The sequence below is a fragment of the Pseudoliparis swirei genome, chromosome 15 (genome assembly GCF_029220125.1).
Source record: "Pseudoliparis swirei isolate HS2019 ecotype Mariana Trench chromosome 15, NWPU_hadal_v1, whole genome shotgun sequence".
NCBI classification, from domain to species: domain Eukaryota; kingdom Metazoa; phylum Chordata; class Actinopteri; order Perciformes; family Liparidae; genus Pseudoliparis; species Pseudoliparis swirei.
In genome coordinates this window covers 552,776-575,663 of record NC_079402.1, presented here as the reverse complement: position 1 = coordinate 575,663, position 22,888 = coordinate 552,776, and the positions used below count along the sequence as shown (strand labels likewise).

General features: G+C 53.6%; 2 protein-coding genes across 2 annotated transcripts in view; both read left to right on the top strand.

Annotated features, from left to right (window-relative positions):
* The window catches only part of scai (suppressor of cancer cell invasion), a 38,533-nt gene extending 25,507 nt beyond the window's left edge, over positions 1 to 13,026 (top strand). Inside the window, exons 11-17 of the mRNA XM_056433113.1 lie at positions 4,578 to 4,656; positions 5,985 to 6,084; positions 6,198 to 6,279; positions 6,396 to 6,468; positions 7,487 to 7,660; positions 9,807 to 9,907; positions 10,022 to 13,026. Of these exons, the coding sequence (XP_056289088.1) occupies positions 4,578 to 4,656; positions 5,985 to 6,084; positions 6,198 to 6,279; positions 6,396 to 6,468; positions 7,487 to 7,660; positions 9,807 to 9,907; positions 10,022 to 10,168 (756 nt within the window). The 3' untranslated portion in view covers positions 10,169 to 13,026. The remainder of the gene's footprint in view (positions 1 to 4,577; positions 4,657 to 5,984; positions 6,085 to 6,197; positions 6,280 to 6,395; positions 6,469 to 7,486; positions 7,661 to 9,806; positions 9,908 to 10,021) is intronic.
* A 2,480-nt stretch (positions 13,027 to 15,506) lies between these two features.
* Positions 15,507 to 22,888, top strand: part of odf2a (outer dense fiber of sperm tails 2a) — a 14,513-nt gene continuing 7,131 nt past the window's right edge. Inside the window, exons 1-5 of the mRNA XM_056433112.1 lie at positions 15,507 to 15,653; positions 15,824 to 15,931; positions 17,764 to 17,888; positions 17,972 to 18,116; positions 18,302 to 18,374. Of these exons, the coding sequence (XP_056289087.1) occupies positions 15,507 to 15,653; positions 15,824 to 15,931; positions 17,764 to 17,888; positions 17,972 to 18,116; positions 18,302 to 18,374 (598 nt within the window). The remainder of the gene's footprint in view (positions 15,654 to 15,823; positions 15,932 to 17,763; positions 17,889 to 17,971; positions 18,117 to 18,301; positions 18,375 to 22,888) is intronic.

Below are 22,888 nucleotides of genomic sequence, written 5' to 3'. Positions count from 1 at the left end.
GTGACTCCACTGTGACTCCATTGTGACTCCATCGTGACTCCATCGTGACTCCATCGTGACTCCACTGTGACTCCATTGTGACTCCATTGTGACTCCATCGTGACTCCATCGTGACTCCTGTGACCTGTGACTCCATTGTGACTCCATTGTGACTCCCATCGTGACTCCTCCCATCGTGACTCCATCGTGACTCCATTGTGACTCCATCGTGACTCCACTGTGACTCCATCGTGACTCCACTGTGACTCCATCGTGACTCCACTGTGACTCCATCGTGACTCCATCGTGACTCCATCGTGACTCCATCGTGACTCCACCGTGACTCCACCGTGACTCCACCGTGACTCCATCGTGACTCCATCGTGACTCTATCGTGACTCCATCGTGACTCCATTGTGACTCCACTGTGACTCCACTGTGACCCATCGTGACTCACCGTGACTCCATCGTGACTCCATCGTGACTCCATCGTGACTCCGTGACTCCATCGTGACCCATCGTGACTCATCGTGACCCATCGTGACTCCACTGTGACTCCATCGTGACTCACCGTGACTCCATCGTGACTCCATCGTGACTCCATCGTGACTCCATTGTGACTCCACTGTGACTCCATCGTGACTCCACTGTGACTCCATCGTGACTCCACTGTGACTCCATCGTGACTCCACTGTGACTCCATCGTGACTCCATCGTGACTCTACTGTGACTCCATCGTGACTCATCGTGACTCCACCGTGACCCATCGTGACTCCATCGTGACTCCATCGTGACTCACTGTGACTCCACCGTGACTCCATCGTGACTCCATCGTGACTCCATCGTGACTCCATTGACTCCATCGTGACTCCATCGTGACTCCATGTGACTCCACTGACCCACCGTGACTCCATCGTGACTCCACTGTGACTCCATCGTGACTCCATCGTGACTCCACCGTGACTCCATCGTGACTCCATCGTGACTCCATCGTGACTCCATCGTGACTCCATCGTGACTCCACTGTGACTCCATCGTGACTCCATCGTGACTCCATCGTGACTCCATCGTGACTCCATCGTGACTCCATCGTGACTCCATCGTGACTCCATCGTGACTCCATCGTGACTCCACCGTGACTCCATTGTGACTCCATCGTGACTCCATCGTGACTCCATCGTGACTCCATCGTGACTCCATCGTGACTCCATCGTGACTCCATCGTGACTCCACTGTGACTCCATTGTGACCCATCGTGACTCCATCGTGACCCATCGTGACTCCATCGTGACTCCACCGTGACTCCACCGTGACTCCACCGTGACTCCATCGTGACTCCACCGTGACTCCATCGTGACTCCATCGTGACTCCATCGTGACTCCACCGTGACTCCATCGTGACTCCATCGTGACTCCATCGTGACTCCATCGTGACTCCACTGTGACGCCATCGTGACTCCACCGTGACTCCATCCGTGACTCACCGTGACTCCATCGTGACTCCATCGTGACTCCATCGTGACTCCATCGTGACTCACCGTGACCCACCGTGACTCCACCGTGACTCCATCGTGACTCCATCGTGACTCCACTGTGACTCCACTGTGACTCCACTGTGACTCCATCGTGACTCCATTGTGACTCCATCGTGACTCCACTGTGACTCCACTGTGACTCCACTGTGACTCCATCGTGACTCCATCGTGACTCCATCGTGACTCCATCGTGACTCCATCGTGACTCCATCGTGACTCCACTGTGACTCCATCGTGACTCCACTGTGACTCCATCGTGACTCCATTGTGACTCCATCGTGACTCCATCGTGACTCCACTGTGACTCCATCGTGACTCCATTGTGACTCCATCGTGACTCCATCGTGACTCCATCGTGACTCCATCGTGACTCCACTGTGACTCCATCGTGACTCCACCGTGACTCCATCGTGACTCCATCGTGACTCCATCGTGACTCCATCGTGACTCCATCGTGACTCCATCGTGACTCCATCGTGACTCCACTGTGACTCCATCGTGACTCCATCGTGACTCCATCGTGACTCCATCGTGACTCCATCGTGACTCCACTGTGACTCCATCGTGACTCCATCGTGACTCCATCGTGACTCCATCGTGACTCCACTGTGACTCCATCGTGACTCCACTGTGACTCCACCGTGACTCCACCGTGACTCCACCGTGACTCCATCGTGACTCCATCGTGACTCTATCGTGACTCCATCGTGACTCCATCGTGACTCCACTGTGACTCCCGTGACTCCATCGTGACTCCATCGTGACTCCATCGTGACTCCATCGTGACTCCATCGTGACTCCACTGTGACTCCATCGTGACTCCATCGTGACTCCACTGTGACTCCATCGTGACTCCACTGTGACTCCATCGTGACTCCATCGTGACTCCATCGTGACTCCACTGTGACTCCATCGTGACTCCATCGTGACTCCATCGTGACTCCATCGTGACTCACCGTGACTCCACCGTGACTCCATGTGACTCCCATCGTGACTCCACTGTGACTCCATCGTGACTCCATCGTGACTCCATCGTGACTCCACTGTGACTCCATCGTGACTCCATCGTGACTCCATCGTGACTCCACTGTGACTCCATCGTGACTCCACTGTGACTCCATCGTGACTCCATCGTGACTCCATCGTGACTCCATCGTGACTCCATCGTGACTCCACTGTGACTCCATCGTGACTCCATCGTGACTCCACTGTGACTCCGTGACTCCACCGTGACTCCATCGTGACTCCATCGTGACCCATCGTGACTCCATCGTGACTCCACCGTGACTCCATCGTGACTCCATCGTGACTCCATCGTGACTCCATCGTGACTCCATCGTGACTCCATCGTGACTCCATCGTGACTCCATCGTGACTCCATCGTGACACCATCGTGACTCCACTGTGACTCCATCGTGACTCCATCGTGACTCCATCGTGACTCCACCGTGACCCACCGTGACTCCACTGTGACTCCATCGTGACTCCATCGTGACTCCACCGTGACACCATTGTGACTCCATCGTGACTCCATCGTGACTCCTTGACTCCATCGTGACTCCACTGTGACTCCATCGTGACTCCATCGTGACTCCATCGTGACTCCATCGTGACTCCACCGTGACTCCATTGTGACTCCATCGTGACTCCATCGTGACTCCATCGTGACTCCATCGTGACTCCATCGTGACTCCACCGTGACTCCATTGTGACTCCATCGTGACTCCATCGTGACTCCATCGTGACTCCATCGTGACTCCATCGTGACTCCATCGTGACTCCATCGTGACTCCATCGTGACTCCATCGTGACTCCATCGTGACTCCATCGTGACTCCATCGTGACTCCATCGTGACTCCATCGTGACTCCACTGTGACTCCATTGTGACTCCATCGTGACTCCACTGTGACTCCATCGTGACTCCACTGTGACTCCATCGTGACTCCACTGTGACTCCATCGTGACTCCACCGTGACTCCATCGTGACTCCACCGTGACTCCACCGTGACTCCACCGTGACTCCACCGTGACTCCACCGTGACTCCATCGTGACTCCATCGTGACTCCATCGTGACTCCACCGTGACTCCACCGTGACTCCACCGTGACTCCATCGTGACTCCACCGTGACTCCACCGTGACTCCACCGTGACTCCACCGTGACTCCACCGTGACTCCATCGTGACTCCATCGTGACTCCATCGTGACTCCACCGTGACTCCATCGTGACTCCATCGTGACTCCATCGTGACTCCATCGTGACTCCACTGTGACTCCACTGTGACTCCACTGTGACTCCATCGTGACTCCATCGTGACTCCATCGTGACTCCACTGTGACTCCATCGTGACTCCACTGTGACTCCATCGTGACTCCACTGTGACTCCATCGTGACTCCACTGTGACTCCACTGTGACTCCATCGTGACTCCATCGTGACTCCATCGTGACTCCATCGTGACTCCACTGTGACTCCACTGTGACTCCATCGTGACTCCATCGTGACTCCATCGTGACTCCATCGTGACTCCACTGTGACTCCATCGTGACTCCACTGTGACTCCATCGTGACTCCATCGTGACTCCATCGTGACTCCATCGTGACTCCATCGTGACTCCACTGTGACTCCATCGTGACTCCATCGTGACTCCATCGTGACTCCATCGTGACTCCATCGTGACTCCATCGTGACTCCATCGTGACTCCATCGTGACTCAGTGACTCCATCGTGACTCCACTGTGACTCCATCGTGACTCCATCGTGACTCCATCGTGACTCCATCGTGACTCCATCGTGACTCCATCGTGACTCCATCGTGACTCCATCGTGACTCCATTGTGACTCCATCGTGACTCCATCGTGACTCCATCGTGACTGTGACTCCATCGTGACTCCCCATCGTGACTCCTGTGACTCCACTGTGACTCCACTGACTCCGCCATCGTGACTCCATTGTGACTCCATCGTGACTCTACTGTGACTCCATCGTGACTCCATCGTGACTCTACTGTGACTCTACTGTGACTCTACTGTGACTCCACCTTCTGCTTCTTCTCCCTCAGGAGTTGCCGGCTAACAGCGCTCTGCTGGTGTACCTGTCAGCCACTGGAGTCTTCCCCACAGGGAACTCAGATTATGAAGGTAGGTTGGAGCCCATATCTTCTAATATTATCATATTAACTTTTTATGAAAGACCAAATGGAACAAAAGGAGGTCCATTGATTGATATTCCATGTATTCCATTTCTGATCATTGTAAACTGAGCAGCGGAACGTCCCTCAAACTCATAATGATGTTTAATTAAAACTGTGATATAACCTCAGAGCCTCTGTCTCACACACCAGGTGTCAAATATGATGTGAGCACCTGGCTATGCACACCTCTATCTGATGATGGATGAAGACAGTCCTGTTATGTAATCTATAGCAGAGTTAGTCATGTGTGATGGAGAGATGTTCATCCATAAGGAGAGGAGAGAGGAGCTCAGTGTATCCTAAGCGTCCATAAGGAGAGAGGAGAGAGGAGCTCAGTGTATCCTAAGCATCCTTAAGGAGAGAGGAGCTCAGTGTATCCTACGCGTCCTTAAGGAGAGAGGAGAGAGGAGCTCAGTGTCTCCTAAGCGTCCATAAGGAGAGAGGAGCTCAGTGTATCCTAAGCGTCCATAAGGAGAGAGGAGAGGAGCTCAGTGTATCCTAAGCGTCCATAAGGAGAGAGGAGAGAGGAGCTCAGTGTATCCTAAGCGTCCTTAAGGAGAGAGGAGCTCAGTGTATCCTACGCGTCCTTAAGGAGAGAGGAGAGAGCTCAGTGTCTCCTAAGCGTCCATAAGGAGAGAGGAGCTCAGTGTATCCTAAGCGTCCATAAGGAGAGAGGAGCTCAGTGTCTCCTAAGCGTCCATAAGGAGAGAGGAGAGAGGAGCTCAGTGTATCCTAAGCGTCCATAAGGAGAGAGGAGCTCAGTGTCTCCTCAGCGTCCTCAAGGAGAGAGGAGCTCAGTGTATCCTAAGCGTCCATAAGGAGAGAGGAGCTCAGTGTATCCTAAGCGTCCATAAGGAGAGAGGAGCTCAGTGTCTCCTCAGCGTCCTCAAGGAGAGAGGAGCTCAGTGTCTCCTCAGCGTCCTCAAGGAGAGAGGAGCTCAGTGTCTCCTCAGCGTCCTCAAGGAGAGAGGAGCTCAGTGTATCCTAAGCGTCCATAAGGAGAGAGGAGAGAGGAGCTCAGTGTATCCTAAGCGTCCATAAGGAGAGAGGAGCTCAGTGTATCCTAAGCGTCCATAAGGAGAGAGGAGAGAGGAGCTCAGTGTCTCCTCAGCGTCCTCAAGGAGAGAGGAGCTCAGTGTCTCCTCAGCGTCCTCAAGGAGAGAGGAGCTCAGTGTCTCCTCAGCGTCCTCAAGGAGAGAGGAGCTCAGTGTCTCCTCAGCGTCCTCAAGGAGAGAGGAGCTCAGGTGAACCTTCCTGTGTGTCCGTGTCCTGAAGGCCCGTATGACTTCGGAGGAGTTCTCACGAATACAAACCGAGATGTGGTGAACGGAGAGACGCTGCAGAAGAAGAGTCAGGCCCAGAAGGAAATGCACTGGTGGGTATTGATTGGTCTACATGTGGATTAGCATGTCGGGAGAAGAAGAACGCTCTCTGTGTGCAGACAGGAACAGCTAGAATCTGACTTCCTGTCGTCCACTTCCTGTTCAGCCTTCATCCAGGAGACCTGTTCCCCTTCACCCGGAAGCCGCTCTTTGTCATCGTGGATTCTTCCAACAGCTCAGCCTACAAGGTAGGTCCATGATGAAGGTGTGTACAGGTCCATGATGAAGGACGTTGACCTCCGTGTGACCTCCGTGTGATCACCTGCACCTCCTCTCACTAACAGGACCTCTCTGTGTTTCACAGCATTTCACTAACCTGTTCGGCCAGCCTCTGGTGTGCCTCCTCTCCCCCACAGTCTACCCCAAGAGTGTGCAAGGTGTGTACACCTGGACCTTCAAACACACAATGAGGCTCCTCATTGGCTCCTGCTGAGATGTGTCAGAGGAACCAGGACACACTGTGTGGTCAGAGGATCACTGCTGGCTGCAGCCCTCCTATGTGTTACATCGTATGGATACATCAGCTCTACATTATATACCTAGGACTGGCTTATCTCTACCTGTGCTGACCTCAGATCAGTGTAACTGTGCTCTCTGCTGACCTCAGATCAGTGTAACTGTGCTCTCTGCTGACCTCAGATCAGTGTAACTGTGCTCTCTGCTGACCTCAGATCAGTGTAACTGTGCTCTCTGCTGACCTCAGATCAGTGTAACTGCTCTGCTGACCTCAGATCAGTGTAACTGTGCTCTCTGCTGACCTCAGATCAGTGTAACTGTGCTCTCTGCTGACCTCAGATCAGTGTAACTGTGCTCTCTGCTGACCTCAGATCAGTGTAACTGTGCTCTCTGCTGACCTCAGATCAGTGTAACTGTGCTCTCTGCTGACCTCAGATCAGTGTAACTGCTCTGCTGACCTCAGATCAGTGTAAATGTGCTCTCTGCTGACCTCAGATCAGTGTAACTGCTCTGCTGACCTCAGATCAGTGTAACTGTGCTCTCTGCTGACCTCAGATCAGTGTAACTGTGCTCTCTGCTGACCTCAGATCAGTGTAACTGTGCTCTCTGCTGACCTCAGATCAGTGTAACTGTGCTCTCTGCTGACCTCAGATCAGTGTAACTGTGCTCTCTGCTGACCTCAGATCAGTGTAACTGTGCTCTCTGCTGACCTCAGATCAGTGTAACTGTGCTCTCTGCTGACCTCAGATCAGTGTAACTGTGCTCTCTGCTGACCTCAGATCAGTGTAAATGTGCTCTCTGCTGACTTCAGATCAGTGTAAATGTGCTCTCTGCTGACTTCAGATCAGTGTAACTGTGCTCTCTGCTGACCTCAGATCAGTGTAACTGTGCTCTCTGCTGACCTCAGATCAGTGTAACTGTGCTCTCTGCTGACCTCAGATCAGTGCCAGCGGGGCAGTCTGTTCACGCTGTTCCTCTACAGTCCTCTGCTGGCCTTTTCCTCGGTGTGCGGCCTCAGCAGCGTCCAGCGAGGCCTCTGGGAGAGAGCGCAGGAGTTCCTCAGCAAGGTGTACCAGGACATCGGCCAGATGATCACCCGCTCACGCACCATAGGTACCCTCACTGGACCTTGGGGGGGGGGGAACTTATTACATTACATGACATCACACGTCATCTTGCCAACGCTTTTATCCAAAGCTTACAACCTGTGACACTCACACACCGTAGAGCAGCTACAGGGAGACACTCAGAGGGAAGTGCCTTGCTCAAGGACACATGGACTCGGGCGGGGATTGAACCTCCAACCCCCTGATTGAAAGACGGACCTGCTGACCTTTGACCCACAGTCGCCCCTCACTCTTATGTTTCAAGTCATTTAAGTTGGTGATGTAGCTGCATGTGTGAGCATCTGACTCCTCTCTGCCCTTTGACCCCGTCAGGTGATGGTTGTGGTTCTGGTGGATCCCCATGTGGGCTCTGGGTTGGTGAGCCCGGTCAGGGGTTTGCTCTAGAGTCGTAGCCCATCTTAGGCTGATCCTGAAGGCCTGAACCTCAATGTGGCTCAGTGGTCCTGGAGCCCCTGGTAGAGTCTCAGAGGCCAAGGGTTAGGTCTCGGGGGGAGTCTGGACTAAGAGAGGTTAAACCCTGATGACAGGCGGCCCCCCCCCCCCTGATGGAGGTAAGGCAGTCAGAACGCTCCTGGGTGGCGCCGGGTGGGTGAGGGTCAGGGCTGTTCACCAGGGTCAGGGCTGTTCACTAGGGTCAGGGCTGTTCACCAGGGTCAGGGCTGTTCACTAGGGTCAGGGCTGTTCACTAGGGTCAGGGCTGTTCACCAGGGTCAGGGCTGTTCACCAGGGTCAGGGCTGTTCACCAGGGTCAGGGCTGTTCACCAGGGTCAGGGCTGTTCACCAGGGTCAGGGCTGTTCACCAGGGTCAGGGCTGTTCACTAGGGTCAGGGCTGTTCACCAGGGTCAGGGCTGTTCACCAGGGTCAGGGCTGTTCACCAGGGTCAGGGCTGTTCACCAGGGTCAGGGCTGTTCACCAGGGTCAGGGCTGTTCACCAGGGTCAGGGCTGTTCACCAGGGTCAGGCTGTTCACCAGGGTCAGGGCTGTTCACCAGGGTCAGGGCTGTTCACCAGGGTCAGGGCTGTTCACCAGGGTCAGGCTGTTCACCAGGGTCAGGGCTGTTCACCAGGGTCAGGGCTGTTCACCAGGGTCAGGGCTGTTCACCAGGGTCAGGGCTGTTCACCAGGGTCAGGGCTGTTCACCAGGGTCAGGGCTGTTCACCAGGGTCAGGGCTGTTCACCAGGGTCAGGGCTGTTCACCAGGGTCAGGGCTGTTCACCAGGGTCAGGGCTGTTCACTAGGGTCAGGGCTGTTCACCAGGGTCAGGGCTGCTCACCAGGGTCAGGGCTGTTCACCAGGGTCAGGGCTGTTCACCAGGGTCAGGGCTGTTCACCAGGGTCAGGGCTGTTCACTAGGGTCAGGGCTGTTCACTAGGGTCAGGGCTGTTCACCAGGGTCAGGGCTGTTCACCAGGGTCAGGGCTGTTCACCAGGGTCAGGGCTGTTCACCAGGGTCAGGGCTGTTCACCAGGGTCAGGGCTGTTCACCAGGGTCAGGGCTGTTCACCAGGGTCAGGGCTGTTCACCAGGGTCAGGGCTGTTCACCAGGGTCAGGGCTGTTCACCAGGGTCAGGGCTGTTCACCAGGGTCAGGGCTGTTCACCAGGGTCAGGGCTGTTCACCAGGGTCAGGGCTGTTCACCAGGGTCAGGGCTGTTCACCAGGGTCAGGGCTGTTCACCAGGGTCAGGGCTGTTCACCAGGGTCAGGGCTGTTCACCAGGGTCAGGGCTGTTCACCAGGGTCAGGGCTGTTCACCAGGGTCAGGGCTGTTCACCAGAGTCAGGGCTGTTCACCAGGGTCAGGGCTGTTCACTAGGGTCAGGGCTGTTCACCAGGGTCAGGGCTGTTCACCAGGGTCAGGGCTGTTCACCAGGGTCAGGGCTGTTCACCAGGGTCAGGGCTGTTCACTAGGGTCAGGGCTGTTCACCAGGGTCAGGGCTGTTCACCAGGGTCAGGGCTGTTCACCAGGGTCAGGGCTGAGACACAGAGCTCCCATGTGTGTGACTGTTGTTCCTCTACCTCTGAGAAAGAAGACGAGCACTGTTCACTGCTCCTTCATCATGGCTCGTCGGTGCTGACCCGGCTCCTGCGGTCCGGTCGTGGTTGAACAGCCTCTGACGTGGTTCTGTCCCGTCTGCAGATCAAGCCTTTCTCCAGTTCTTTGGTGACGAGTTCCTCCGGCTGCTGCTGATCCGCTTCGTGTTCTGCTCCGCGGCGCTGAGGCTGCACAAACTGTTCCGGGTGAGTCCTGCTGCTCAGAACCTGGTGGGCCCGCCAGGTGTAGCCGGCCCTCGGTGTTCAGAGGGCCGGCCCCGAAGTGGAGCCGTGACCTTTGGTGATCTCTTTGTGCCCCAGGAGTCCCAGAGCTTCCCGGAGTCGTACCCCGAGCTGCCCAAGCAGGACACGGTGGAGAGCGGCCTCCTGCAGAAGCACGTCCTGCAGCTGGCCGCCATGCTGGACGTCCAGAGCCTGTTCTGGGACGCCCCGCTGGAGGCCTACTGACCACGGCCCGGCCCACGTGTACAGACTCCACCCCTTTTTACAGGGAACTCGTTCACAAGCAGCGAGCTCCACGTCGTGAGGCTTCACGTGTTTAGTGTACGCCCCGCTCTGGGGTCAAAGGTCATCCAGTCCAACACGGAGAGGCTTCCCAGAGCCGAGCTCCTCCAGCTCGACGGGCCTCGAGGCCTCGGACGACCTTCAGCTCACAGTTGTTGTCTTGTTTTGTGTTTTTCATACTATTTATTGTTGTTCTCAGCGGGATGCTTGTGTCTCCTAGGAGATGGAGAGCTGGACCCCGGAGAGCAGAGCGGTCAGTCGATATGAAACATCCATAGCAGCCCCTTCCCGGGCTTTACCCACAATGCTCTCTGGGCTGCATGAGCTCACGTCTTCACACATCAACCAGCATTTAATACCTTGAATGGACCGTTATCTTCAAAGTGGTTCTTTTCCATATCACTGTGCTGTGCATGCAACCAGGGAGAGACATGTTGAAAGACTGAGGCCCCAGAACCCTCTAGAAGCCTTCAGAAGCCTCCAGAAGCCTCTAGAACCCTCCAGAAGCCTCCAGAAGCCTCCAGAGGGCTCCAGTAGCCCCTAGAAGCCACATGAAGCCCCCAGAAGCCTCTAAAAGGCTCAAGAAGGCTCCAGAAGCATGCAGGTCTCTGGAGGGATGTTAGACGTGGTGGTTCAGTATTTATAAATCTATGGAATGTGTGAAATATGAAGTTAAACTTCGAAGAAGAGGACCTGAAGAGGACCTGAAGAGGACCTGAAGAGACCCCGAAGAGGACCTGCTGCCCGTTGTTACTTTCAGATCATACGCTGATGAACATGCGTATCCTCTTAATGAGCGTACTGTCCCTTTAAGGGGGCGTGGCTTGTTAACGAGGTCATGTAACCAGTGACATTCCACAGGGCAGAGGGCTTCCTGTCTGATCAACGCTCCCTTCAGTTATGACGGTGAAGATATTGTAGGCTTGCACTTTATGGAGTTTGTTGTTGTTGTTGTTGTTGTTCCTCATGCCAGTTCTTCACACTGGCGACTTTTCTACAACAGTTCTTCTAGGAACTCGTCTCTCACTTCAACGTCCTTCAGGAGCGAGTCGACACGCTTCGGATCTACTGGGAAACGTGCAGACCAGGAGGACCAGCTCCTCTATAGAGGACCAGGAGGACCAGCTCCTCTATAGAGGACCAGCTCCTCTATGGAGGACCAGGAGGACCAGCTCCTCTATAGAGGACCAGCTCCTCTATGGAGGACCAGGAGGACCAGCTCCTCTATAGAGGACCAGGAGGACCAGCTCCTCTATAGAGGACCAGCTCCTCTATGGAGGACCAGGAGGACCAGCTCCTCTATAGAGGACCAGGAGGACCAGCTCCTCTATAGAGGACCAGCTCCTCTATGGAGGACCAGCTCCTCTATAGAGGACCAGGTGGACCAGCTCCTCTATGGAGGACCAGGTGGACCAGCTCCTCTATGAAGAACCAGCTCCTCTATAGAGGACCAGAAGGACCAACTCCTCTATGGAGGACCAGCTCCTCTATAGAGGACCAGGAGGACCAGCTCCTCTATGGAGGACCAGGAGGACCAGCTCCTCTATAGAGGACCAGGAGGACCAGCTCCTCTATAGAGGACCAGGAGGACCAGCTCCTCTATGGAGGACCAGGTGGACCAGCTCCTCTATGGAGGACCAGGTGGACCAGCTCCTCTATGAAGAACCAGCTCCTCTATGGAGGACCAGCTCCTCTATAGAGGACCAGGAGGACCAGCTCCTCTATAGAGGACCAGGAGGACCAGCTCCTCTATAGAGGACCAGCTCCTCTATGGAGGACCAGGAGGACCAGCTCCTCTATGAAGAACCAGCTCCTCTATAGAGGACCAGGTGGACCAGCTCCTCTATGGAGGACCAGGTGGACCAGCTCCTCTATGAAGAACCAGCTCCTCTATAGAGGACCAGAAGGACCAACTCCTCTATGGAGGACCAGCTCCTCTATAGAGGACCAGGAGGACCAGCTCCTCTATAGAGGACCAGCTCCTCTATGGAGGACCAGGAGGACCAGCTCCTCTATGAAGAACCAGCTCCTCTATAGAGGACCAGAAGGACCAGCTCCTCTATGGAGGACCAGGTGGACCAGCTCCTCTATGGAGGACCAGGTGGACCAGCTCCTCTATGAAGGACCAGCTCCTCTATAGAGGACATGGAGGACCAGCTCCTCTATAGAGGACCAGCTCCTCTATGGAGGACCACAGACCATGTGCTACTCCTCTACCTGGTTGGGTACCAGGTGGTTTGTCATGATTCCTTGTTGCCATGGCAACGTTCAGAATGAGATGATGCTGGTCATGTGACTCCAGTCCACAGTGATGTGTCCTCATGGAGGAGCTGAGAGCCGGACTGCGGGTCAGAGGAGGACCCCAGGAGGGTCCCAGGCCCTCTGGGGGTCTGAACCGGTCTGAACCGGTCTTATGATCCACCAGCACAACATGTGATGAATGTTTTGACAGCAGCTCTCTGGTCACGAGAAGAACAACGCTCCGCTGGACTTCACGGAGCAGGTCCACGCCTCTTAGAACTCAAATAACTGCCGACGGACCGGTCCGGTTCCCCTGCGTTCAGGACTCATTTCTACCTTTTGTACCGACTGTTTCTTTGGTTTCAGTCAAACTGTGAAATGTGTTTTCAAGACTTAAAAGATAAAGCACAGCTTGTTCTCTGTGCCGCATGTTTGTTTGTTAGAATAGAAGTGCCAAACACTGACTGCTCTTGCTTTCCATCTTCACGGTGATTGATCTGTTTCTGTTTGTTTTTCTCTGTGTTGCTAGGAGTCAATAAAAAGACAAACGTGGCTTCATACCGTGTCTGATAAATGTCTTCATTGTGAGGGACGTCCGGCTCTGCTAGGTAGTCACGTTAGAGACGAACAAACCAACGAAGAAGAGTGTGACGCATCGTCGACCTGACACCACGTGTACCCGTGTAATAACTGTTTAACTGTTCCATTGGCCAAACACTACACTAGTTATACTGCCCTCCAGTGGCCACGTTAAGGTACTACACTAGTTACACTGTCCTCCAGTGGCTACATTAAGGTACAACACTACACTAGTTATACTGCCCTCCAGTGGCCACATTAAGGTACAACACTACACTAGTTACACTGCCCTCCAGTGGCCACGTTAAGGTACAACACTACACTCGTTACACTGTCCTCTAGTGGCCACGTTAAGGTACAACACTACACTAGTTATACTGCCCTCCAGTGGCCACGTTAAGGTACTACACCACTAGTTACACTGCCCTCCAGTGGCCACGTTAAGTTACTACACTAGTTACACTGTCCTCTAGTGGCCACGATAAGGTACAACACTACACTAGTTATACTGCCATCCAGTGGCCACGTTAAGGTACTACACTACACTCGTTATTCCACTGCCCCTACATGGCTTACATTCGCTATTGATATCGGGTTGAGTCCATGTGTTCGTAGAGCTTCTCAACAGTTTTATAGTGATTTATAAAACATCCTGAAACCTCGTGGTTCAGTGTGTTGTTCTTTTGCTCGTTGCGACGTGCATTGAAGACGTGGAAGGGGGGGGGGTCTATCTCAACGTACTGAGTGTCTCTGATGCTACTACCGCTTGTTGAGTTGAGTTCGTTGCCAGGTAACGTTAGCCCGCCGCCTCTGGTCCAATCACAGTCGGTGAAAGATGTCACCTGCTTCCAACTGACCAACCAGAGAGGCGCTAGCGGCCCGACGACCTGTTGAGCTTTCAGTTTTCACGCCGTGACTTAGCGTGACTTACCGGCTCCGTTCGCGCCGCTGTCCCGATGGAACACATGCCGGAGCCTCGAAGGACCCGCTGTGTGTTCTCATGTCGGCTCCTCATACGGTAAGAAGCACCGTTTGTTCCCCAGTAGCTAGTCAGGCAGCTAATGCTAATCATGCTTGCAGCCATCAGCCCCACGCCTGTGTTAGTTGGAGGAACTTCATCCCGTCTCTCTGTGTGACGCAGGGCTCTCAAGTGTCACGCATCGGTCTTACGTCACGCACTCCCGCCACACATCGGATTTATCACGCTGGAAAAAAAACTCGTCTATTTAATGTCTTAATGTGCCGCGCGGCCCTCACCGTGGAGGAATCAAGCGCTCCCCTGGAGTTCTGCCGTGAGGAGCCACTTATCAGCCAATCAAAAAAAGAAATGGGCGACACAATAGCCAATCAGAAAAAAACGTATCTGTTGTATCTGGGTAAGATTTAATCCAGCAACCAATGAAAATAAAGCATGCTGGATAGATATGTCACTCTTGCCTGTCTTCAAAACTTGAGAGCCCTGGTGACGTCATACTTAATGTTTCACTCATTCTGCATGTTGTATTATATTCAATGAGACATGTCAGAAGTTCATAACCGGTTCATCCCCGTTGACCTGATGACTGTAAATATGTTAACTGCATTATGCAGAGAGAGAAGTATGTTGTGTTTGGAGTCACATGTAACCCTCAACACATGAGCCACGTGACATTGTGTGACGTCATGTCTTCTGTACAGTTGTCTGCAGTGAAGTGGAGACTCCACACAGTCTGACTCCCAGAGCGAAGCGATGAGGCCTCACTCAGGTTCTCCTCCAGTGAAGTGGAGACTCCACACAGTCTGACTCCCAGAGCGAAGCGATGAGGCCTCACTCAGGTTCTCCTCCAGTGAAGTGGAGACTCCACACAGTCTGACTCCCAGAGCGAAGCGATGAGGCCTCACTCAGGTTCTCCTCCAGTGAAGTGGAGACTCCACACAGTCTGACTCCCAGAGCGAAGCGATGAGGCCTCACTCAGGTTCTCCTCCAGTGAAGTGGAGACTCCACACAGTCTGACTCCCAGAGCGGGCGATGAGGCCTCACTCAGGTTCTCCTCCAGTGAAGTGGAGACTCCACACAGTCTGACTCCCAGAGCGAAGCGATGAGGCCTCACTCAGGTTCTCCTCCAGTGAAGCAGGTTAGAGACTCCAGAGTTGGTTGTACAAGTTCTCACTTTGGAGGCGCCCTAAACAAGGGAGGCCTTCAGGCCGTGGCGCCCGCATCCCACGCCTCGCACCCACTGGCCAAAGGCCTGCCCCAGAGATCAACCTTACTCAGGAGGGAGACCTGAACCAGGACCAGGACCGGACCCACAGGAGAGGTTCCCAGTCTGTGTTATGTGTTATTGTGCTGTGCCTGGGTTCTACACCTCGGTCTGCAGAAGATTAACCAGTCTGACTCCCAGAGCTGGCGATGAGGCCTCACTCAGGTTCTCCTCCAGTGAAGTGGAGACTCCAGCTCTGACTCCGTCACTTCTTACTCAGTATGCTTATCATCATAACTCAGTTCAGAATCAGAACTGCTCACGCTCAGGCGGGCCTCAAAGGAAGGGACCTCTGTCAAGGGGAGGCCCACGCCCCAGACTCCGACAGTAGGCCTGGAGGATCGGGAGAGGCCTCCCCAGGAAGGGAGGTAGCACAGGGGCTCAGCCATCTGCAGCCTGGCTCATCTACAGAGGCCCTCTGTGGTGCACCCAGGGGCCAACACAGGGCCAACACCTGCGATTTACAGACCCGGGACCAGGACCTGAACTGTGACCAGGGGGACGGACCCAGGACCGAGGTCAGTTAGCGTGTTAGCAGAAGCAGACAGAACCTCAGAGAAAGAAGGCGGTCCGCCACAGATCAGCCAGCCAGTATGAGAAGAAGATCGAGAGCTTGCTGACTGAAGTGGTCTCTCTGAGGAGCCAGGTCAGTCCTCTGGTCCCCTTATGGTCCTCTTATGGTCCTCTGGTCCTCTTGTGGTCCTCTGGTCTCCTTATGGTCCTCTAGTCCCCTTATGGTCCTCTAGTCCTCTGGTCCTCTAGTCCCCTTATGGTCCTCTAATCCTCTGGTCCTCTAGTCTTCTGGTCCTCTGGTCCTCTGGTCCTCTAGTCCTCTGGTCCTCTAGTCCTCTGGTCCTCTAGTCTTCTGGTCCTCTAGTCTTCTGGTCCTCTAGTCTTCTGGTCCTCTAGTCCTCTAGTCTTCTGGTCCTCTAGTCCTCTAGTCTTCTGGTCCTCTAGTCTTCTGGTCCTCTAGTCTTCTAGTCCTCTGGTCCTCTAGTCTTCTGGTCCTCTGGTCCTCTAGTCTTCTGGTCCTCTAGTCTCTAGTCTTCTGGTCCTCTAGTCTTCTGGTCCTCTAGTCTTCTGGTCCTCTAGTCTTCTAGTCCTCTAGTCTTCTGTTCCTCTAGTCCTATGGTCCTCTAGTCTTCTGGTCCTCTAGTCCTCTGGTCCTCTAGTCCTCTGGTCCTCTGGTCCTCTAGTCCCAGTAGTTCTAGTCCTCTGGTCCTCTAGTTGGTCCTCTAGTCTCTGGTAACAATAGTTAGTCCTCTGGTCTCAGTCTTCTGTCCCAGTAGTTGGTCCTGGTTGGTCCCAGTAGTTAGTCCCAGTAGTTAGTCCCAGTAGTTAGTCCCAGGAGTTAGTCCCAGTAGTTAGTCCCAATAGTTAGTCCCAGTAGTTAGTCCCAATAGTTAGTCCCAGTACTTAGTCCCAGTACTTAGTCCCAGTAGTTAGTCCCAGTAGTTAGTCCCAGTAGTTAGTCCCAGTAGTTAGTCCCAGGAGTTAGTCCCAGTAGTTAGTCCCAATAGTTAGTTCCAGTAGTTAGTCCCAGGAGTTAGTCCCAGTAGTTAGTCCCAATAGTTAGTTCCAGTAGTTAGTCCCAGGAGTTAGTCCCAGTAGTTAGTCCCAGTCGTTAGTCCCAGTAGTTAGTCCCAGGAGTTAGTTCCAGTACTTAGTCCCAGTAGTTAGTCCCAATAGTTAGTTCCAGTAGTTAGTCCCAGTAGTTAGTTCCAGTAGTTAGTCCCAGGAGTTAGTCCCAGGAGTTAGTCCCAGTAGTTAGTCCCAGGAGTTAGTCCCAGTAGTTAGTCCCAGGAGTTAGTCCTGTTAGTCCCAGTACTTAGTCCCAGTAGTTAGTCCCAGTAGTTAGTCCCAGTAGTTAGTCCCAGTACTTAGTCCCAGGAGTTAGTCCCAGTAGTTAGTCCCAGGAGTTAGTCCCAGTACTTAGTCCCAGTAGTTAGTCCCAGGAGTTAGTCCCAGTAGTTAGTCCCAGTAGTTAGTCCCAGTACTTAGTCCCAGTAGTTAGTCCCAGTAGTTAGTCCCAGTACTTAGTCCCAGTTAGTCCCAGTAGTTAGTCCCAGTAGTTAGTCCCAGTAGTTAGTCCCAGTAGTTAGTCCCAGTAGTTAGTCCCAGGAGTTAGTCCCAGTAGTTAGTCCCAGTAGTTAGTCCCAGTAGTTAGTCCCAGGAGTTAGTCCCAGGAGTTAGTCCCAGTACTTAGTCCCAGGAGTTAGTCCCAGGAGTTAGTCCCAGTAGTTAGTCCCAGGAGTTAGTCCCAGTAGTTAGTCCCAGGAGTTAGAATGTTTCTGAGTGCAGCCTCAGGAGTTAGTCCCAGTACTTAGTCCCAGGAGTTAGTCCCAGGAGTTAGTCCCAGTAGTTAGTCCCAGTAGTTAGTCCCAGGAGTTAGAATGTTTCTGAGTGCAGCTTCAGGATGTTCATGCTAGTCGGGAGCTAACGGCTACGTGGAGGCCTTCATCACCTGGACGTCTGCAGGTGGAGCTGCAGAAGGAGGAGGAGCTGGAGCGCCAGGGGGAGGAGCTGAGCGTCTCCCAGAAGGTCCTCGCGGAGCAGGGGGAGGAGCTTCGTGAGGTCACCGAGGAGAAGTCCCGCCTCCGCAGGTCCATGGAGAAGATGCTCCAGCACCACAGAGCCTGGTCCCCCCACAGAGAGATGACATCATCATCAACGTCTTGTGTTGCAGACAGAACCAGGACCAGGACCGGGACCGGGACCAGGACCGGGACCGGGACCGGGACCGGGACCGGGAGCAGCAGGACGGCGCTGCTCTGCTCAGGAAGCTGCTGGAGGCCGAGCAGGTCTCCGCCCTGAGGGGGTCTGTGGGCAGCGTGAGTGGGACTCAGTGTTAGACTCACCTGGTCCTGGAGGGCCCAACAGGGCCCAACAGGGCCCAACAGGGCCAGCAGGTCCAGAGGGCAAACCCAAAGTGTAGTTGGTCCCACGTGTTGATGTTGCTGTCCAATCAGTGGCCTCCGTTGGTAACGTGTGTTTGTCCCGCCTCTTCCTGCTGAAGAGGAGGTCTGGTTCTGACTCTTCGGTCCTGGCCCGGCAGAAGGAGATGCTGCTCCAGAAGCTGGAGACCAGAACCTGACCTGAGGGTTCTCCGAGACCAGCGGGACCTGTGAGGCAGCATCCAGAACCTGTGAGGTTCTACAGCATCCCAGAACCTGTGAGGGAACCTGTGAGGTTCTACAGCATCCACCAGAACCTGTGAGGGTTCTACATCCACTCCGAACCTGTGAGGGTTCTACAGCATCCACTCCGAACCTGTGAGGGTTCTACAGCATCCACTCAGAACCTGTGAGGGTTCTACAGCATCCACTCAGAACCTGTGAGGGTTCTACAGCATCCACTCCGAACCTGTGAGGGTTCTACAGCATCCACTCAGAACCTGTGAGGGTTCTACAGCATCCACTCAGAACCTGTGATGGTTCTACAGCATCCACTCAGAACCTGTGAGGGTTCTACAGCATCCACACAGAACCTGTGAGGGTTCTACAGCATCCACTCAGAACCTGTGAGGGTTCTACAGCATCCACTCAGAACCTGTGAGGGTTCTACAGCATCCACTCAGAACCTGTGAGGGTTCTACAGCATCCACTCAGAACCTGTGAGGGTTCTACAGCATCCACTCAGAACCTGTGAGGGTTCTACAGCATCCACTCAGAACCTGTGAGGGTTCTACAGCATCCACTCAGAACCTGTGAGGGTTCTACAGCATCCACTCAGAACCTGTGAGGGTTCTACAGCATCCACTCAGAACCTGTGAGGGTTCTACAGCATCCACTCAGAACCTGTGAGGTTCTACAGCATCCACTCAGAACCTGTGAGGGTTCTACAGCATCCACTCAGAACCTGTGAGGGTTTCTACAGCATCCACTCAGAACCTGTGAGGGTTCTACAGCATCCACCAGAACCTGTGAGGGTTCTACAGCATCCACTCCGAACCTGTGAGGGTTCTACAGCATCCACTCCGAACCTGTGATGGTTCTACAGCATCCACTCAGAACCTGTGAGGGTTCTACAGCATCCACTCAGAACCTGTGAGGGTTCTACAGCATCCTCAGAACCTGTGAGGGTTCTACAGCATCCACTCAGAACCTGTGAGGGTTCTACAGCATCCACTCAGAACCTGTGAGGGTTCTACAGCATCCACTCAGAACCTGTGAGGGTTCTACAGCATCCACACAGAACCTGTGAGGGTTCTACAGCATCCACTCAGAACCTGTGAGGGTTCTACAGCATCCATTCAGAACCTGTGAGGGTTCTACAGCATCCACTCAGAACCTGTGAGGGTTCTACAGCATCCACTCAGAACCTGTGAGGGTTCTACAGCATCCACTCAGAACCTGTGAGGGTTCTACAGCATCCACTCAGAACCTGTGAGGGTTCTACAGCATCCACTCAGAACCTGTGAGGGTTCTACAGCATCCACTCAGAACCTGTGAGGGTTCTACAGCATCCACTCAGAACCTGTGAGGGTTCTACAGCATCCACTCAGAACCTGTGAGGGTTCTACAGCATCCACTCAGAACCTGTGAGGGTTCTACAGCATCCACTCAGAACCTGTGAGGGTTCTACAGCATCCACACAGAACCTGTGAGGGTTCTACAGCATCCACTCAGAACCTGTGAGGGTTCTACAGCATCCACTCAGAACCTGTGAGGGTTCTACAGCATCCACTCAGAACCTGTGAGGGTTCTACAGCATCCACTCAGAACCTGTGAGGGTTCTACAGCATCCACTCAGAACCTGTGAGGGTTCTACAGCATCCACTCAGAACCTGTGAGGGTTCTACAGCATCCACTCAGAACCTGTGAGGGTTCTACAGCATCCACTCAGAACCTGTGAGGGTTCTACAGCATCCACTCAGAACCTGTGAGGGTTCTACAGCATCCACTCAGAACCTGTGAGGGTTCTACAGCATCCACTCAGAACCTGTGAGGGTTCTACAGCATCCACACAGAACCTGTGAGGGTTCTACAGCATCCACTCAGAACCTGTGAGGGTTCTACAGCATCCACTCAGAACCTGTGAGGGTTCTACAGCATCCACTCAGAACCTGTGAGGGTTCTACAGCATCCACTCAGAACCTGTGAGGGTTCTACAGCATCCACTCAGAACCTGTGAGGGTTCTACAGCATCCACTCAGAACCTGTGAGGGTTCTACAGCATCCACTCAGAACCTGTGAGGGTTCTACAGCATCCACTCAGAACCTGTGAGGGTTCTACAGCATCCACTCAGAACCTGTGAGGGTTCTACAGCATCCACTCAGAACCTGTGAGGGTTCTACAGCATCCACACAGAACCTGTGAGGTTCTACAGCATCCACTCAGAACCTGTGAGGGTTCTACAGCATCCACTCAGAACCTGTGAGGGTTCTACAGCATCCACTCAGAACCTGTGAGGGTTCTACAGCATCCACTCAGAACCTGTGAGGGTTCTACAGCATCCACTCAGAACCTGTGAGGGTTCTACAGCATCCACTCAGAACCTGTGAGGGTTCTACAGCATCCACTCAGAACCTGTGAGGGTTCTACAGCATCCACTCAGAACCTGTGAGGGTTCTACAGCATCCACTCAGAACCTGTGAGGGTTCTACAGCATCCACTCAGAACCTGTGAGGGTTCTACAGCATCCACTCAGAACCTGTGAGGGTTCTACAGCATCCACTCAGAACCTGTGAGGGTTCTACAGCATCCACACAGAACCTGTGAGGGTTCTACAGCATCCACTCAGAACCTGAGGGTTCTACAGCATCCACAGAACCTGTGAGAGTTCTACAGCATCCACTCAGAACCTGTGAGGGTTCTACAGCATCCATTCAGAACCTGTGAGGGTTCTACAGCATCCACTCAGAACCTGTGAGGGTTCTACAGCATCCACTCAGAACCTGTGAGGGTTCTACAGCATCCACACAGAACCTGTGAGGGTTCTACAGCATCCACTCAGAACCTGTGAGGGTTCTACAGCATCCCTTCAGAACCTGTGAGGGTTCTACAGCATCCACACAGAACCTGTGAGGGTTCTACAGCATCCACTCAGAACCTGTGAGGGTTCTACAGCATCCACTCAGAACCTGTGAGGGTTCTACAGCATCCACACAGAACCTGTGAGGGTTCTACAGCATCCACTCAGAACCTGTGAGGGTTCTACAGCATCCACTCAGAACCTGTGAGGGTTCTACAGCATCCACACAGAACCTGTGAGGGTTCTACAGCATCCACTCAGAACCTGTGAGGGTTCTACAGCATCCACTCAGAACCTGTGAGGGTTCTACAGCATCCACTCAGAACCTGTGAGGGTTCTACAGCATCCACTCAGAACCTGTGAGGGTTCTACAGCATCCACACAGAACCTGTGAGGGTTCTACAGCATCCACTCAGAACCTGTGAGGGTTCTACAGCATCCACTCAGAACCTGTGAGGGTTCTACAGCATCCACTCAGAACCTGTGAGGGTTCTACAGCATCCACACAGAACCTGTGAGGGTTCTACAGCATCCACTCAGAACCTGTGAGGGTTCTACAGCATCCATTCAGAACCTGTGAGGGTTCTACAGCATCCATTCAGAACCTGTGAGGGTTCTACAGCATCCACTCAGAACCTGTGAGGGTTCTACAGCATCCATTCAGAACCTGTGAGGGTTCTACAGCATCCACTCAGAACCTGTGAGGGTTCTACAGCATCCACACAGAACCTGTGAGGGTTCTACAGCATCCACTCAGAACCTGTGAGGGTTCTACAGCATCCACACAGAACCTGTGAGGGTTCTACAGCATCCACTCAGAACCTGTGAGGGTTCTACAGCATCCACACAGAACCTGTGAGGGTTCTACAGCATCCACTCAGAACCTGTGAGGGTTCTACAGCATCCATTCAGAACCTGTGAGGGTTCTACAGCATCCACTTAGAACCTGTGAGGGTTCTACAGCATCCACTCAGAACCTGTGAGGGTTCTACAGCATCCACTCAGAACCTGTGAGGGTTCTACAGCATCCACACAGAACCTGTGAGGGTTCTACAGCATCCACTCAGAACCTGTGAGGGTTCTACAGCATCCACACAGAACCTGTGAGGGTTCTACAGCATCCACTCAGAACCTGTGAGGGTTCTACAGCATCCACACAGAACCTGTGAGAGTTCTACAGCATCCACTCAGAACCTGTGAGGGTTCTACAGCATCCATTCAGAACCTGTGAGGGTTCTACAGCATCCATTCAGAACCTGTGAGGGTTCTACAGCATCCACTCAGAACCTGTGAGGGTTCTACAGCATCCACACAGAACCTGTGAGGGTTCTACAGCATCCACTCAGAACCTGTGAGGGTTCTACAGCATCCATTCAGAACCTGTGAGGGTTCTACAGCATCCACACAGAACCTGTGAGGGTTCTACAGCATCCACTCAGAACCTGTGAGGGTTCTACAGCATCCACTCAGAACCTGTGAGAGTTCTACAGCATCCACTCAGAACCTGTGAGGGTTCTACAGCATCCACTTAGAACCTGTGAGGGTTCTACAGCATCCACTCAGAACCTGTGAGGGTTCTACAGCATCCACACAGAACCTGTGAGGGTTCTACAGCATCCACTCAGAACC